Source organism: Zootoca vivipara, chromosome 16, assembly GCF_965207765.1.
Source record: "Zootoca vivipara chromosome 16, rZooViv2.hap1.1, whole genome shotgun sequence".
Lineage (NCBI taxonomy): Eukaryota > Metazoa > Chordata > Lepidosauria > Squamata > Lacertidae > Zootoca > Zootoca vivipara.
The window spans coordinates 3,446,080-3,463,120 of record NC_142599.1 but is presented as its reverse complement, the minus strand read 5'-3'; the positions used below and the strand labels follow the sequence as shown (position 1 = coordinate 3,463,120).

The window sequence follows — 17,041 nt, the reverse complement described above, 5'->3', positions numbered from 1 at the left end:
CATCAAGAGAGGGGTAAGGGTATTGCCTGCCCCTTAAGCCCATGCCCAGCCACAAAGAGGGCTACTTCTCTGTGCTTTGTGACTTCAGTGCTGTGGCCCCTTTAATGTGAGATCAAGTTTGTTCCAACAACCTACTGTTCCGAATGCATGCTGGATACCTTTTTATTTACCCAAGCCTTTTATAAATGAAATGGTTAATTATTTTCTGCTCATGATTTTCTAGTTCTTTTCACGGTCATTTTAATCATACTATTTCTCCATGCATGCACACACATATAGAACAGAAGCAGAAGACATCAAGAAGAGGTGGCAAGAATACACAGGAATTATACCAGAAAGATATGGAGGTCTTTTACAACCCAAGGAAGTGTGGTTGCTGACCTTGAGCCAGACATTCTGGAGAGTGAAGTCAAATGGGCCTTAGAAAGCACTGCTAATAACAAGGCCATTGGAAGTGATGATATTCCAGCTGAACTATTAAAAATTTTAAAAGGTGATGCTGTTAAGGTGCTATACTCAATATGCCAGCAGGTTTGGAAAAATCAGCAGTGGCCAGAGGATTGGAGATGATCAGTCTACATCCCAATCCCAAAGAAGGGCAGTGCCAAAGAATGCTCCAACTACCACACAATTGTGCTCATTTCACACTCTAGCAAGGTTATGCTTAAAATTCTACAAGGCAGGCTTAAGCAGTATGTGGACCGAGAACTCCCAGAAGTGCAAGCTGGATTTTGAAGGGGCAGAGCAACCAGAGACCAAATTGCAAACATGCGCTGGATTATGGAGAAAGCTAGAGAGTTCCAGGAAAACAACTACTTCTGCTTCATCTACTTCTGCTTTCATCGGTGAACTTGCAGTGACCTTGGAAGTGTGCGCTCCCTGAGCACATGGTCTGAGGGGGCGGGGCTTCTGGTGAGTCAGGTGACTAGCTGTGGGCGGAGCTAGTCAGTGTTTGGAGTGCAGCGGCTGAGGAGGGAGCACAAGGTGAGCTGGGCTTGGGAGACACTCTGTAGGTTTTGTGGGTTTGTCTTTTGGGGGCTGTGTGTGAGAAAGTTTGTGTGCTTGTTTGTTTTCTTGTTTGTGTGCTTGTTTGTTTTCTTGTTTGTGTGCTTGTGCTGGTTTTCTAGGGCTTCTGCCTCTTGAATTTGGGTGACTGTCCAGGCTTGTGTGTGTGTTTGTTTGTGGCCGGTGACCTTGCAGTGACCTTGGAAGTGTGCTCTCCCTGAGTGCATGGTTGGAGGGGTGGGGCTTCTGGTGAGTCAGGTGACTAGCTGTGGGCGGAGCTAGTCAGTGTTTGGAGTGCAGTTTGTTGCTTTTAACTTCTCTAGCAAGCCTGAGTTTATTCTGTGCTTTAGCTTTTCTGACTTTGTCTCTACACGTGCTGGCTATATGTTTGAATTCCTCTTTGGTGATTTCCCCCTTTCCCCCCCTTTTTCTATTTTTGTACATATCCCTTTTAAATCTTAACTCAGTTAAAAGTTCTTTAGGTAGCCACCCTGGCTTCTTTAGGCACCTGCCATGTTTCCGTCTCATTGGTATTACCTGAAGTTGTGCTTTTAATATCTCCCTTTTAACAAACTCCCAACCATCATGAATTCCCTTCCCTTTTAGTATTGCTGTCCATGGGATCTCACCCAGCATTTCCCTGAGTTTTCTGAAGTCGGCTTTCTTAAAGTCTAGAATTTGAGTCTTAGTATGCTCCTTTCCGCTGTATAATAAACTCCAGAAGAGCATGATCACTCCCACCTAATGATCCTGCCACTTCTACCCCACTAGACTAGGAAACATTACCTTGAAGACCACCTAGTGAATTCATGGCAGAAGCAGAATTTGAACTGGCAACTTCATGGTTTACGATGAAAAGTCTGTTCAATAGTTCAGTGAATGTGCATGGAGAGGTGGAGTATGTGATTGTGTTTGCGGGAGTGGGAACATCAGAAACAAAATGGGGGAGGGAACATCTAAATCAAGAACAAGGAGGGAAATCCTATCAAACCCAATGCTTGAACTGGAAATCAAATATCATCAGAGGCAGATTAATCATACTGGGTGGGTGAAGATCCCAGGAGACCCCGGAGGGAAGTCCCCCCACCCCACTTCCTCCCTAGGGATGAGAGGAAACCAGCAGTGCCTCCTATTTGCCAAGAGGTCGCTGTAGAGGCGGCCAAGAAGGAGGCAGATCCAGCCTCCAAGGAGTATGTTGCTACCACCACCACTACAACACCAGCAGTGATGCATTCCTTGGAAGCTGGATCTGCCGTCCCTATGGATCCTGCCACCTGAGGTGGTTGCCTCACACTGCCTCATGAGTGGGCCGGCTCTGGTTGTCAGTGGTCAAATGAATATTTGGGTGTATGGCCAATGGATTTAATCTCACTCTCCCCATGGCCTACTTGCACCAATTATTAACACTCACTGAACACAACAGGGTTTATAAGAACACTGTATGATCTCTTAGCCCAGCATGCAGTGTACCTCTTGCTTCATCACGCTTTTGAACTTCTTTCTCAAAGAGCAACCCCACCCCCATGCTGCCACATGTCCAAACTGCTTTTAGAACAGAGGGGTGTTTCCAAAGCGTTGGTTTTTTCAAAGAAAACCAGAAGTTTGAAAACCTACTGGGCTTGTCCCTGAACTCAGCAAACTGCATTTACATTGAGGATTTCAGAAACATTATTCTCCTCTGGGAATTTTTGAACAGTGAAACAATCCAATTATTCAAAAAGCAGCAAAGCTGGCAAATCCCACCATTTATCATTTTTAAAATAAATAATAAGCCAACCACAGAAATAATAATACAACAGAGCAGTGAGTTAGCCAGAGACATAATGCTGAAATCTGCCCATTCCCCCCTCACTATGCCCCACTTAATAAACAGGCATCCGATCAATTTCTTGTGTTTGAATCCAGGGGCATTGGGTTACAGGAAATATAAACCCCTGGTACCTGGCAGGAGGCCTGACAGCACCCCCCCCCCCGCAACTTTTTTTCTCAAGGACACTGGTTAGGAAAATGCAGCAAAGTTAACAAGAATTTGCCTTTAGCAAATTCATCGTCAAAGTTCAGAGCAAGTTCTCACCTAGTGTTGTGGTTTCCCAGTTTCAGGACTGGGTTTGTGCAAATATTTACGAAAAGAATATTGGACTATTTTACTCCAAGCTTTGCTGAAATGGCATGTTTAGGAATAGATGAGGAAGAGTTTATGTCCCTGGCAAAAATAGAGCATATTTTATGCTGTACAGTGGTACCTCGGTTTATGAACACAATTGGTTCCGGAAGTCTGTTCATAAACTGAAGCGAACTTTCCCATTGAAAGTAATGGAAAGTGGATTTATCTGTTCCGGATGGTCCGCGGAGTACTTAAACTGAAGCGTTCATAAACTGAAGCGAACTTTCCCATTGAAAGTAATGGAAAGTGAATGAATCCGTTCCAGATGGGTCTGTGGCGTTCGTAAACCGAAAATTCGTAAACCAAGGTGTTCATAAACCGAGGTTCCACTGTATATAAACTGGAATAGTTACTCAGGTGCAACATCCAGCAAAGTTGATAAGGCCTCAGAGGCTGATTTACTAGAAAACACTTGCCTTGAACAAAGACCTCAAGAGCAGGCGTTTTGTTTTGTTTTAAAAGTATGGAGGGGCCCTTGAACTGGGTGTGGGATGTGAAACTTATAGCAGTCAAGTACAACATTCCTACAGTGGACATGTTAGGGGATGTTTTTTCCACTCAGGAGAAGACTTTCTGTTTCCTCCTGAGCTGGGACAGAGTTGAGGAGGGTGTGGTCTGTTGTACAGTGGTACCTCTGGTTAAGAACTTAATTCGTTCTGGAGGTCCGTTCTTAACCTGAAACTGTTCTTAACCTGAAGCACCACTTTAGCTAATGGGGCCTCCTGCTGCTGCTGCGCGATTTCTGTTCTCATCCTGAAGCAAAGTTCTTAACCTGAGGTACTATTTCTGGGTTAGCAGAGTCTGTAACCTGAAGTGTCTGTAACCTGAAGCGTCTGTAACCTGAGGTACCACTGTATACTAGCATGGAGGAGCACACGGCCTCCATGTTCTAATCAGTGTGTGTTCTCCATTTTGGATGTTGCTGTGTGTTTGGAGAAGTGACTTGGGACTAACTTCTTTATGGAATAGTTCTAGTTGCTATGTAACCTAAGCCTGCCTTCAGGGGTATATGTCTGTGAACCTGAATGAATCTGTGAGTAAACTACTTTTATATTAACGTTACGTTATATTAACGTCCGCATCAATGAACATTAACATAGCTTTTGTGTTCCTTTTTGCCTCTAACCTTTCAAAAATGTCTACTATATTCCTAATATTATCCTTTATATGTCTACCAGGTAAAAAAACCTGCTTGGTCTTGGTGGATAATGTTCTTATTAAGTGCCTTCTTCAATCTTGTAGCCATGATATTTGCAAAAAAATTATAATCCACGTTTAACAATGAGATTGGGCGATAATTCTTTACCTGAGCTCTATCCGTATCTGGCTTTGGTATCAATGTGATAAAGGCTTCTCTCCAGGTCTCGGGCGCAACTGTATTTTTAATTTGGAATTTATACTCTCCCACTCTGATACCACCACCCCTTTTGCTGTAAGATCTGGAACAATTTTCTTTAATCTTCATAAATGACATCACATGTTGCCAGATTAAATATCCCTATAGCTGTTCCATCTTAGGTTTTGTGCAGGTTCCTGGATTTTAACCTTGAAACGTGAAACACCGTACCGTAATTGAGTTACAGTCTTGCACTAAACATGGGACCAGGCTTTATGCGGACAGAATATATACCCTGGATACTGAAATCTTTGGGAGAGCAGGGAGACATGGAAGGAAAGAGGCAGCGGCCCACATTTTAAATCTGAGTGAGATCAAATGCAAACTGACTTGGTGGTCTCAACCTCGAGGTTAAGGGTCAGTTCTCAGTGCAGAATTTGATATGTTTCACATGAAGAGGCTTGGTTGAATGTGGGAGAATCTTTAGCATTTGGGGCCGCAAACCAGAGCAAAGCTCTTCTGTTGAGCTTTTATTCCTTTGGAACAAGAGTGCCCCATAGCAGGGGTTTGTTGTTTTCTTTCAGAATACAGAGTAAAAAGCCAAGGGGTGCAGGTGGCAGTAGAGTCCTGTCAAGTTGCCCCCTTAATTCTTTTTATGCGTTACACCTAAAAACATGGGGTTGGATCTGGACTTTAACTAGCTGTACTTAAGTTATTTCAAGCTGCGGTACAAGGAAAGGAGATTTTGACTAAACATTAGGAAGAACTTTCTGAGCTGTTTGATGGTGGAATGGGCTACCTCAGAAGGTGGTGGACTCTCTCCTTTGTTGGAAGTTTTTAAGTGGAGGCTGGACGTCCATCTGCCTGGGATTCTTTAGCTGTGTTCCTGCATTGCAGGGAGTTGGACCAGAGGACCCTTTGGCTAGGCATCCCCAAACTCGGCCCTCCAGATGTTTTGGGACTACAATTCCCATTATCCCTGACCACTGGTCCTGTTAGCTAGGGATGATGGGATTTGTAGTCCCAAAACATCTGGAGGGCCGAGTTTGGGGATGCCTGCCTTTGGGGATACCTCCAATTATTCTATTCATGACTCATGTCCAAATCAGATGTGTGTCCATGTTTTCTATGCACATGCATGTAAGTATGACAATAAACCAGTGGTGGGAAGGTCTACCTTTATCACTAAATGGAGTGGTGGGAGGAAAACTTGTCCTCTTGCACACCTAAGGACCATCATTTCATTTCCTGCCCTGCCCTGTAGCTGTCATATGCAACACTGTTTCTCTTCTGCTGCCATTAGTCTTCTGCCAAAAAGCTATGCTATTTATCTCCACTATGGCAAAATTAAGTAACTTGCATAATTATGTATATAATTACATATTTATTTACTGTATGTAAATTAGATTGTCATTACATTATGCTGTCCCGTTCATTTCAACTCAAATTCATTTCCCCCCAATGCAAATAGGCAGGGAAACTGTAAACATTTACATAGCACTTGTGGACTGAAGGCAACAACAGATTTGTATTTGCTGGTTGATTTATCTTCTGGATATGGGCCAAATAAGTGAGCACTGGCAATTCTGCCTGGTTTCATCTTCATCAGGATTCCCTGACATTCCTACACAGATGTTGCACTGCTTCAAATCATTCTCTCCCAGCCTGCTATGGCTCACTTCCTGTGCTGGAAAAAAATACTCTCTCCCTGCTCTCCACTCCTGCATTATAGCCAATCTGGAAGGCAAGTGTTTTGCAAACCAATGGCACTTTAGTCGGCCCTAACTTAACCACCATTGGTTTATATGGGACTAAGTGTGACTGAATCCAACCTGGACCCAACCTAGGATGTGCGTGTGACCAGCACATGCTTTCAGCTGTGTGCATCATAGGAACTATTCCAGGTAGTGAGAAACTGGTTATGGCTCTCCACTGTGTAGCAGAAAATGCATATTGCTGCTCAAATGAAGTGGCCCTTTTAGAACATACTGTAGGCTATCAAAGATTGTAGTGAGTTTTTTAAGTGGCCTCCCCAAACCTGGTCCACTGCAGCTGTTTTGGATTCTTTATTTATGATTCCTGTATTTATTTCCTTTCACAAAAAAGAGAATATCTCCAAGTGACTCCACTAAAATATACCCACTAAAACAAAGACAACATGTTTAAAATGTTAATGCAGTCTGCTATGCCAACAGGGGGTCGCCAGAGGAGTTGTATTCCACAACACCTGGAGGAGGGCAGGTTGGAGAAGACTACTTTGTCGTGTTTTGAAATGCCACGAAACTCCTACATCAAAAGCATGTCTCTAAAGGAGTGAGCATGCAACCCAGTGCATAGACACTTGCATTTCACAGTACACACATCTCCGTTTTGCTCCTTACTGATGTGGCTGGAAAGAGACAGGTTGTTGTGCATTCCCTGCATGAATGAACCCAACACATTTGATTGTCAACTATATTTCAAAGTAGCCTTATATCATTAATGGGGGGGGTGGAGTTTGTGAGCGACCAACAGGTTAGCTCAGTTAACAGTTCTTACTGCCAGTGTGGTGTAGTGGTTAAGAGCGGTAGACTTGTAATCTGGGGAACCGGGTTCACTTCCCCGCTCCTCCACATGCAGCTGCTGGGTGACCTTGGGCTAGTCACACTTTTCTGAAGTCTCTCAGCCCCACCCACCTCACAGGGTGTCTGTTGGGGGGGGAGGGGAAAGGAGATTGTTAGCCGCTTTGAGACTCCTTCGGGTAGTGATAAAGCGGGATATCAAATCCAAACTACTACTCTTCTTCTTCTTCTTCTTCTTCTTCTTTCTTCTTCTTCTTCTTCTTCTTCTTCTTCTTCTTCTTCTTCTTCTTCTTCTTCTTCTTCTTCTTCTTCTTCTTCTTCTTCTTCTTCTTCTTCTTCTTCTTCTTCTTCTTCTTCCAATCAGGACAACTTGAAGCCAGACTATTGATGACCTGCTACAGGAGATTCTTTTAACAGGAAGTGCCAAGCTTGGCAAAGTGTTTGCTGTTAAGATTTTAAGCATCATGTTGCAAAGGTTCCCAGACTTTTCCTCCCACCCATGTCTTGCTATAAGTTGCATTCTACAAAGCCAGCCTGGTGCAGTGGCACATTCTTGCTGGGTAACCTTGTCCCAGTTGCTGTGTTTATTTATTTATATTTATCTATTGAATCTATATACTGTACCACCCTATACCTGGAGGTCTCAGCGCGGTGTTGCAGCCTAACCTACTTTGTTGGACTGTGATGAGGCTAACAAGGGGGAGATTATGCATCCAACTTGGAGCTCCTTGTAGGAAGAAGGGGGCAGGGAATCTTACCTCCCACGCCTACCTAGCCTGAGGGATTAACTGTGAGTAGTCACTCCCTGGCTATCTGCTTTTTACATTTTGTGTCATTCCTTCTGAAAAGTGTAGCTTCTCTTATCTAAGAGAATTGAGGTTCGGAGGCTGGGGAAACCCAACCAGATGGGTGGGGTATAAATAATAAAATTATTATTATTACTATTCCTATTCCTGCTGGGAGAGTTCATCACAGCTGGGATAACCGCAGAGGCCCCCTTGGAATCGGGAGCCTGAACAAGAACGGAGACAGGCTACCTGAACTGTGCTCATACCACAGCCTCTGCGTCACAAACATGTTATGCTCTACCAAGGCAAAACACTCAGTGTCCTGGAGACATCTTAGATGTCAGGTCACTGGCACCAGCGGGACTGGATTGTCACCAGGCGATTGCACTGAACTGTGTTAATGCCACACGGAGCGACCACAGCACTGACTGCGACGTGGTCACTCCCTGGTGGCGAGCAAAGAGGACCTCTAGCCATACTAAGGTTCTGCACTTTGGCAGGAAGAACCAGCTGCACCAATATGAGATGAGGGACCCCTGGTTTGCTGGTAGGGAAAAGGATCTAGGGATCTTAGTGGACCATAAGCTTAACATGTCAACCTGTGTGTGATGCAGCAGCAAAAAATGCTAGTGCTATTTTAGGCTGCAAGAACAAAAGTGTGGATCAATGGAAGACAATAATACAAGGAAATTCAAAACAGTAACAATTTATTGTGCATTTATTCAAAATCCATTAAAAATATTTATTTTTATTCCATGCTATTCCAGTTCTCTTTCTTCTTTTCACCAATTGGTGAAATCCCGTCTCTGCCTTCAATCAGCTCGAGACCGAGACACGTGGAGTTACATAGGGAGTAGATCATATATCCTAAGGAACGGGAAAACCCAAAATTCCATGAGATCCTTTGAGGCAAAATAATGTGAACAGTTTTCAGATCTCTCTCTGTCCCCTGCCCTGCCCTGTCTTTTGCCAAAACAAAGGTAGCCACCCTGTGCCCAGACAGCAAGACCCCCCTCTCTCTCGGCCTCCCTGAGGTGGTCCAAAGGAAACAAGAGCAAGGCATAAGGCCCCAATTTGGCTGCAGAAGGAGGTCTACAAAATGCCATCCAACCATCTTAGGGACTCCACTCTGCATCTGTGTAGAGTTTACTCTGGAGCCTTTTCTTCTCCTGAAGCCATTCCATGAGGCAGCAGAGGTTTAGAATCAGAGTTCTCCTCCATGGGCTCCCATCTGGGGGGATGAGCCCCATCACGCCCTCACTTCCCTCTACAGCTTCCTCTGGATCTCATCTGCTCCATCTGCTGGAGCCTGTTCTCTGACAGAGGGGAAAGTCCCTCACTCACCGAGGGGTTGAGAGCCATTGGTTACCCTCCCCTGGCCTCTTCTCATCCTTGCCTGCTCATCCTTGTCCCCCCACCCCTTGGCCTCTGTCCCCACAAGGCAGCTTCCCCCTACCTGATCTGGTCCCACAGCCACTGCATCCCTTCTGCCCCCATGAAAATATGGAAAAGGAGGTCTTGCCGCCATCATTCTGTCGCCTGCAAGAGAAAAAAGGTAAGCAGGATGCCAGGAGTTCCTGCTTCTCTCACAGATGAAACAGGGCATCTCTAACTACAGGTGGGCTTTTGAGAAAGTCTTACCTGCTGAGTTCATTTGGATGTTGGCCTCTCTCTGGTGTCCGCACTGCCTATAAATCCTCAATGACAATGTCATCTGGATGGAAGAGAACGAGAATGAAAATGAGATTTTCCCATGGGCCTTCCACCCCCCCCCATCCTTCAGTCAAAGGTGGGAAAGGCCTGCCAGGCAGGGAGCAGGTCCTGCAGGAGTCCCAGCAAGAAGACCTCAGAGGTGGGTCTTGGGCAAATAAAGGGACAAGGTAGTTCGCTGTCTCCAAGGTGTGGGACCCACCTTCTTCCGGCTTCAAGCGGAAGCAGGCCAGGTCCGGCCGAACTACCGTCATCTGCAGAGGAAAAAAAAATCGGGGTCAGTTGGGAGCAAGAGAGCACAGAAGCAGCGCCAAGCCAGGAAGGACGGGTCTCCCTCTGTCTTGGGCCCAATCCCTTGTTTCAGAGGACCTCCCTGGGCCCTGCAGCCTCCTGGGCAGAGGTGGAAGGGCAGCCGCAGGAAAGGGGGCAGGAAAAGCCTCTGGCCTCACCCTGGCCCCCAGGGACACACACCGCATCATCTGCGTTAAAGCTCACTCACAGATGTGCTCTTGGAGGGATGGAAGCAAACACAGAAAGGAATAGAAGAAGGCGAGCTACTTACTCGGAGGCGGGGAAATTTCCAGGCAACAGCCAGCAGCAATGAAATGCTGCTGGCCGCTAGTTTTTGAGCCTCCCCACTTTCCCCCAGGGCGTATCCTCGCAGGTCCTGCAGGAGGAAAGAGCGTCTCAGAGTCAGGGGCCAGTCTGGGCCAAAGCGGCCCTCACTGCCCCCACCACAGAGTCCCTGGCACTTCTGGACCATGAGGGTTTGCCAGCTTTGGTCTTGGACCAAATTGAGGGCCAAAGAGGCTCTGTGCCCCAGAAATGGGTAAGGGATGGGGGGGGACAACCCTAAAACCACCCCTGATGCCATCGGGACACTTACGCTTAAAAGTTGCAGGAGGGTGCCTGGATTGGGGGCTTCCATTAGGAGACTTCCTAGGAGGAGACGGAAGTGGCGCTTCAGCTCCTGCGGGAAAAGAGAGAAGAGAGTTTGAATGTTGGTGAAATATGATGAAGAAGAAAGAGCCATGCAAAGGGAATTCAGGACAAAGGACATACCTCTCTTTCCTCCTCCTTTTCTGGGCCCTGAAGTACTGCCTCCATGGTCCTATGGAGGATCGCACTGATCATGTCACAGTTGAATTTGGGCCTCATGGTACTGCAGAGATGAAAGCGAGAGGGTTAGACGCTTCCTCTGAGTCTCCCTTGGAGTTCTGCCCCCCACCCACCCTCCATCCCAAAGACCCAACTCACCTGAGCTGGAGGAGGGCCTCCAAGGCAAGGGCCAGGGTCAGGGGGCGATCCCTGAAGTGCTCCAAGGGCCCCAAGATGTCCTGGAAGAGAACAAAGGAGGAAAATCAGCTCTTTCTGGGGCCTGCAGAGGACAACTCCGACCCCCAACACCAGGCTTGGCTTTCCAGGGGACACTAAGCCGGCAGGGTCCTCCTCTCCGCAGATGAACAACCCCTTCCCTAAAGGCCCTCCTTCCCTCCACCTCCCCGCGGGGGTCCCTCACACCACCCCTCACTCACCAAAATGGCTTTGGCCGTCTCCTGCTTGGAGCACTTCAGGGTTCGCAGCCCCCTGAGCTCAGCTGCCTGGCAGCTCTGGATGACCCCGAGGATGTATAATTGCTCATCCTCGAGCAGCTGAAATGCAAAAGTCAGGCTGTCAGTTCCTTGTGAGGGGAGGGCTTCTCTGCATCTGAGAGTGCAGAGTGAGGGGCAGGTCTGAGGGATCCAGTCCCTGTTCTTGTTTTCTGCAATACTCACCCCTGGAGAAGGGATGTGGAACCGCAGAACTGCAAAAAGAAGGACATGCGAACAGGTGAGTCCGTCCCTGAGCCCCTGGCAAGGCTATTCCAAGAGTTTTCTCCTGGATTCCAAGTCCTACTGCAGAGGTGGGACATCCCAAGGCCTTGGGGGCCAATCCTGTCCTCCTTTCCCCAGAATGTGGCTCCCCAGGGAAGGTGCCCCTCCCGCTGGCAACTGCCCCCCAGCCATGCCCCCAGCCCAGTCCCCTGCTTCATTCATTGGACTTCACAAAATGGGTTGGCCTCTTGGGGGAGGGGGTTCCAGCCACTGGCCCAATGGACCTTGGGTCGGATTCAGCCACCTGGCTCTTTCCATCTTTTGACTAGCTTTCCCCCCATGCCGATTGCTGCCCTCCTCTGTCCAAAAAAGGAGGGTCACTTGCTCACCTGGCGCCACGGGCTGCTCTGGGCCTTGCTGGGGGGCCACCCTGCGGCAGCGCCGAAACAGGCGCCTTAAGCACCTGATCCTAGAAGAGATGAGCGGAGAGAGAGACTCAGACGCCGGCAGCCCAAATTCTTGTGTGTGAGGAGGGGTGTCTGGAGAAGACAGGGAACTACCACCGAATGGGCAGAACAGGCACCATACCCCCCTCCAACTGCAGCCCAAACCAACACCTTCACTTCTGCAAATGTCCCCACAAAACACATCATCCTGACACAGTCCTTTCCTTTTTCCATTCCAAAGGCTCCCGTAAATAAGGGTAGAGCATTTGCCCTAACGAAGGCTGAACCTTTTGCTCACAAGGCGCTCAACCAATCTGCTCAGCCTATCCAAGTAACTGTCCAATAGCAACCAAGGAGCGCCGCTAAACAGCGCCCCCAGCACAAAGCACACAGGCACTGCAACTGCCGACCAGCTGTGGCCTCTGCTCTACAAATAGGAATTCCCACTGGGAAAAGGGAAAAGTCAGAACCACCCATGAAAACCGTTCTTGGTCCATTGAAACTAGTCTTTGGCGTTTCAGTCTAGGCTCTTGTACTACCAATCCAGCTGTAGGCTTCTGAAACATGAACCACTTATAAACGCCATCTCCAACGCCTTGAAAGATTCCATCAATGGTGTCTCCGAAAAATGTGACACATCTCTTGGGAAGGCAGGCAAACTAATACTAGTTTCCTGGAAGAAGCAAACATCCCCAGTATTGAAGCAATGTTTCTTCAACACCAACTTCGTTGGACTGGTCATGTGGTTCCGATGCCTGATTAGTATCTTCCCAAGCAACTACTCTATTCCAAACTTAAAAATGGAAAGCGTAATACTGGTGGCCAACAAAAGAGGTTCAAAGACACTCTCAAGGCCAATCTAAAAAAATGTTGTATAAACACCAATGGCTGGGAAACACTGGCCTGCGAGCGCTCCAGTAGGAGAACAGCTTTTACCAAAGGTGTTATGGGCTTTGAAGACGCATGAACTCAGGATACAAAAAGGGAATGAGCTAAGGCATGCTTTGCAAACCCTTACTGTGATCAACTCCCGCCCAGAAAACTATGTCCCCACTGTGGAAGGACGTGTGGATCCAGAATTAGCCTCCACAGTCACTTATCACTTACAGACTCACAGTTAAAACTCACTGTTCATGGAAATCAATCTTACTCGGCTATGAGTGACAGAAGAGGAAGAGGAAGAAGAAGAAGAAGAAGAAGAAGAAGAAGAAGAAGAAGAAGAAGAAGAAGAAGAAGAAGAAGAAGAAGAACCCCCCACCCCCGGAGATGAAGAGAAAGGGAAGGAATGCTACTTACAGCCTGCCCATTTTGTCCACGAAAAGATCCCACCCGCCTCACTAAAGTAACTAACTATCTAAAATGCCCACCCAAGCCTAAATCTGACCCCAACCCCTGCCCTAAGTCTACACCTAACCCCCGCCCTAACCCTACACTTAACCTTAACTACTCTATGTACAAAATATATACAAACTCTGCACAGATGTGCAGAAAAGACAAAAAACAAAGAACAAAAATAATATAATAAAGAACAAAATAAAATAAATAAAAGTGTTAAAAGAAAAGAATAAAAGAAAATGAAAATAAATCAAATCAAATAAATCAAATAAAAGTAATAAATCAAATCAAAATTAAAATAAGAAAATGGAAAAATAACAAACCAAACTCCTCTCCTCTCCTATTCGCCACCAACCACCACCAACCGCCACTAACTCCTCTCTCTCTCTCCTCGCCTCACTACAAACCCACAATGGCCGCCTGCAAGTCAGTGGCTTTTAAAGGAGAAACAAGAGATGTCACAAGGGAGGGAGGGTCCTTGTCACCGTGGCAACCCCCCCCAGGACCTGGCCCCACCTGGCCCCTCCTGAGTGGTGATGCTCCTCTGTCAGAACTCGGAGGCACCTGCTGTTCCACCTGCAGCTGGGCTGCATCTTCATTTCACATCCAGAGGGCCTTCTCGGTGGTGGCGCCTGCCCTGTGGAACGCCCTCCCATCAGATGTCAAAGAGAAAAACAACTACCAGATTTTTAGAAGACATCTGAAGGCAGCCCTGTTTAGGGAGGCTTTTAATGTTTAATTGTTTTATTTCATTTTTCTGTTGTAAGCCGCCCAAAGTGGCTGGGAAGGGGGGGGGGGAATGAACGAATTCCTATGCCCCACAAATAACCCAGAGATGCATTTTAAATAAAAGGACACATTCTACTCATGTAAAAACATGCTGATTCCCGGACCGTCCGCAGGCCGGATTTAGAAGGCGATTGGGCTGCATCCGGCCCACGAGCCTTAGTTTCAGGACCCCTGCTCATTGTTGCCCAGCCCAGACTCTGCTTGCTGGGTAATGGTGTGTTTGAGTGCACATCATGTGGCTCAGTGAGTTCCTGGCTTTCAGGAAGCAGTGCCCACCCACCTTCCCTCTGCCCATCCAGCAAGAGGGCCAGAAGATTAACACACACAAACACCACAGCAAAAGCTATTCTGCAATGACCAAGGGGAAAAACTATGTGGTGTATGTATAGCTTTTGGGGGGGAGGGGGGGGCTTTCCAACAACTCTGCAAAGTAGGTGTTATGTATTCAGTGTGTTTGCCTGAACTTGAGTCTGGACTAAGGATTCTGAGTGCCTGTGTTCTGATTTCGATACATGATATCCAATCATAGAACATTTCAGGATTTGGGCCCATTGGCCCTTAAACTCTGAGTTATGATTTGCAGCTTGGGAGTTTAGACAGCCAATGATGTTGAGAGTGGGAGTGGCCCATCCCTTCAGAAATGTATATAAGCAGTTGCTTTGCCCCCGTTGTCTAGTTCTGTTAGTTCAATAAAGGTTCTTGCTCTTATCACTGGGTCTTGGGATGGGAACCCACCTGCACCTCAGTATGTTAGGCTGAGAGTTGGTTCAGTCACCAAAATTGTGCCAGTGTGGTGCTTAGAGGATTTGTGTGTGGTGCGGTGTGTGTGTGTGTCTTTTTTCTTTTTGTAGTTCACTATAAAATATCAGAAATGTGGAATGTTGCAGTTAAATGATTTGAAAGGGGAGACAGCTTTGTGCATCTTTGCTTTTCAGTCTCTGAATGGTCTTTGAATACGACCTATTTGCACCTTGTTTTTCTTCATGGTTCCTCCCACTTTGATATTTGCAACAACAACCCCATGAGGTGGATTAGGCTGAGAGTTGGTTCTGCCACCAAATCTGCAAAGCTGCCATTTGGATGTTGCTCTTTTTCAGAAAGAGATGTGGATCATTGAACACATGATTGTTCTTATTCATGAATAACTGAAGACTGTTTATTTTTCTGTTTGAAATCTATTTGATTTTTAAAAGCTGTTGCTATTTTTTAAATGCAATGGTTAAATGTTATTTAATAATTACATGAGTATGGTTTTTGAACTATTTACCCTGTTTCCCCTATTTTAAGACGTAGTCATAAAATAAGCCATACCCCGAAAATAAGACATAGTGATAGGCGCAGCAGCAATGCCGGCCACAGCAGGAGGAGAAGGAACAAAAAAATAAGACATCCCCTGAAAATAAACCGTAGTGTGTTTTTTTAAAAGGAAAAATAAATATAAGACGCTGTCTTATTTTCAGAGAAACACGGTATAAAATGCTTTGTGAAGGCAGGAACTTTGAATGGTAGGTTAAAATCAGTTAAGTAAAAACATTAAATCAAGACTATTAAATCAAAATAGCTGTCCAATATTAGCAATATACCTAAGTACATTGAAGCAGTTTTTCGCAACAGACTGCTGGGCGGTGGAAGGAGGGATCTGGGAGTAGGGAGGGGGCAATCCACAGGTGGCGCTGTGGGTTAAACCACAGAGCCTAGGGCTTGCCAATCAGAAGGTTGGCGGTTTGAATCCCTGTGACAGGGTGAGCTCCCGTTGCTCGGTCCCAGCACGTCAAAGTACAAGTAGATAAATAGGTACCGCTACAGCAGGAAGGTAAACACCGTTTCCGTGCGCTGCTCTGGTTCGCCAGAAGTGGCTTTGTCATGCTGGCCACATGACCTGGAAGCTGTACGCCGGCTCCCTCGGCCAATAACACGAGATGAGTGCCGCAACCCCAGAGTTGGTCACGACTGGACCCTAATGGTCAGGGGTCCCTTTACCTTTAATCCACATATAGTTTACGGGCCCCAGCAAATCCTATTGGCACCCCTGTGTCCAGCCTTTATTGAACATTGGTTCTGATGCGTTTACAGGGCAGTTACATAATGAGCATTCATCCTGATTTGCTTGTGGGATGTTTACATTTCATCCTGTTAGTCCACACTTTCAGCCCACATTTTTCACTGCATTTCCCAGTCACTTCCAACCCCCGCAAAAAAGTTTTTTTTTTAAAAAAAAGTAAATTTCTGGTGCTAGGGAAGCAGAGCCTATGAATTGTGCAAACCTAAAATTCTGGTGTGTGCTTGAATCCTTGTGGAGGAACACACAATAATTCAGACCAAAGATCAATTTTCTCAGGCAGCTGTTAAGCTTTCCTCCCTCCCTCCCTCCCCTCCTCCCCTTCTGGTAAAAGTACCCTTAAATGTTTCAGGCTTCCTTTCGAGCTTCAAAGAGGGGACCAAAAGTCTCCAGATGGCGTTTAGTGTTATTACTAAGACAAAAGGCTTCATCAAATTACACATTTACATCACGAAGGCGTTTTGATTGTTCCCAAAAGGTGCAATTCAAAGTGAGGGGAGGGCTTCCAGGGGCTGACTTTGTACAGAAAGCTGACTACACTACTAGGTAACACAGGTCCAACTCACCAGGGCTTTCTCCCTTTTGCATGAGTATCCACACCTGTTCCATATTCTTTGCTGCTTCGTGGTGAAAGTTGGCCTCCCACAGAGGTAGCACATTTTCAGGGCACTGCTTGGAAAAGGACATCTCCAGTTTCCTTCTGTGCCAAGGGGGACCCCCCCCCTTATAACCAAATCCCACTGGATGGTACTCTAAGTCCTCTCTCTGTAGAAAGACATGCAGTTTAGATCTACTGAATGGAGCAGCATGAAAGTTGGACCCCTGCTTTTGTATCTCCTGCAGGGGAACCTGACAATCTAAAAACCTGGCCACTCACAACTGATGGCAGTGCATATATATTTTGCAACTTAAGCCTAGGATATGTTCTGTATACAAGAAGTTCAGGAAGCTGTAGGTTGTCTCTCAGCACTGGGGGATAGACCAGACTGGGCAGGATGGTTGGATCTAGTTCATTTTTTTACTAGAAGTAATCA

General features: G+C 46.5%; 1 protein-coding gene across 1 annotated transcript; it reads right to left on the bottom strand.

The window, feature by feature from the left end:
• Positions 1-8,549: 8,549 nt before the first annotated feature.
• Positions 8,550-16,665, bottom strand: LOC132591388 (uncharacterized; the record flags this gene model as incomplete). The annotated part of the gene is made up of 11 exons (XM_088659887.1): positions 8,550-8,721; positions 9,311-9,393; positions 9,496-9,568; positions 9,767-9,818; positions 10,127-10,231; positions 10,451-10,534; positions 10,627-10,726; positions 10,822-10,901; positions 11,100-11,368; positions 11,768-11,847; positions 16,574-16,665. Coding segments are annotated over 9 exons (888 nt in total), but the record flags the coding sequence as incomplete, so codon positions are not given.
• Between the last annotated feature and the right edge of the window lie 376 nt (positions 16,666-17,041).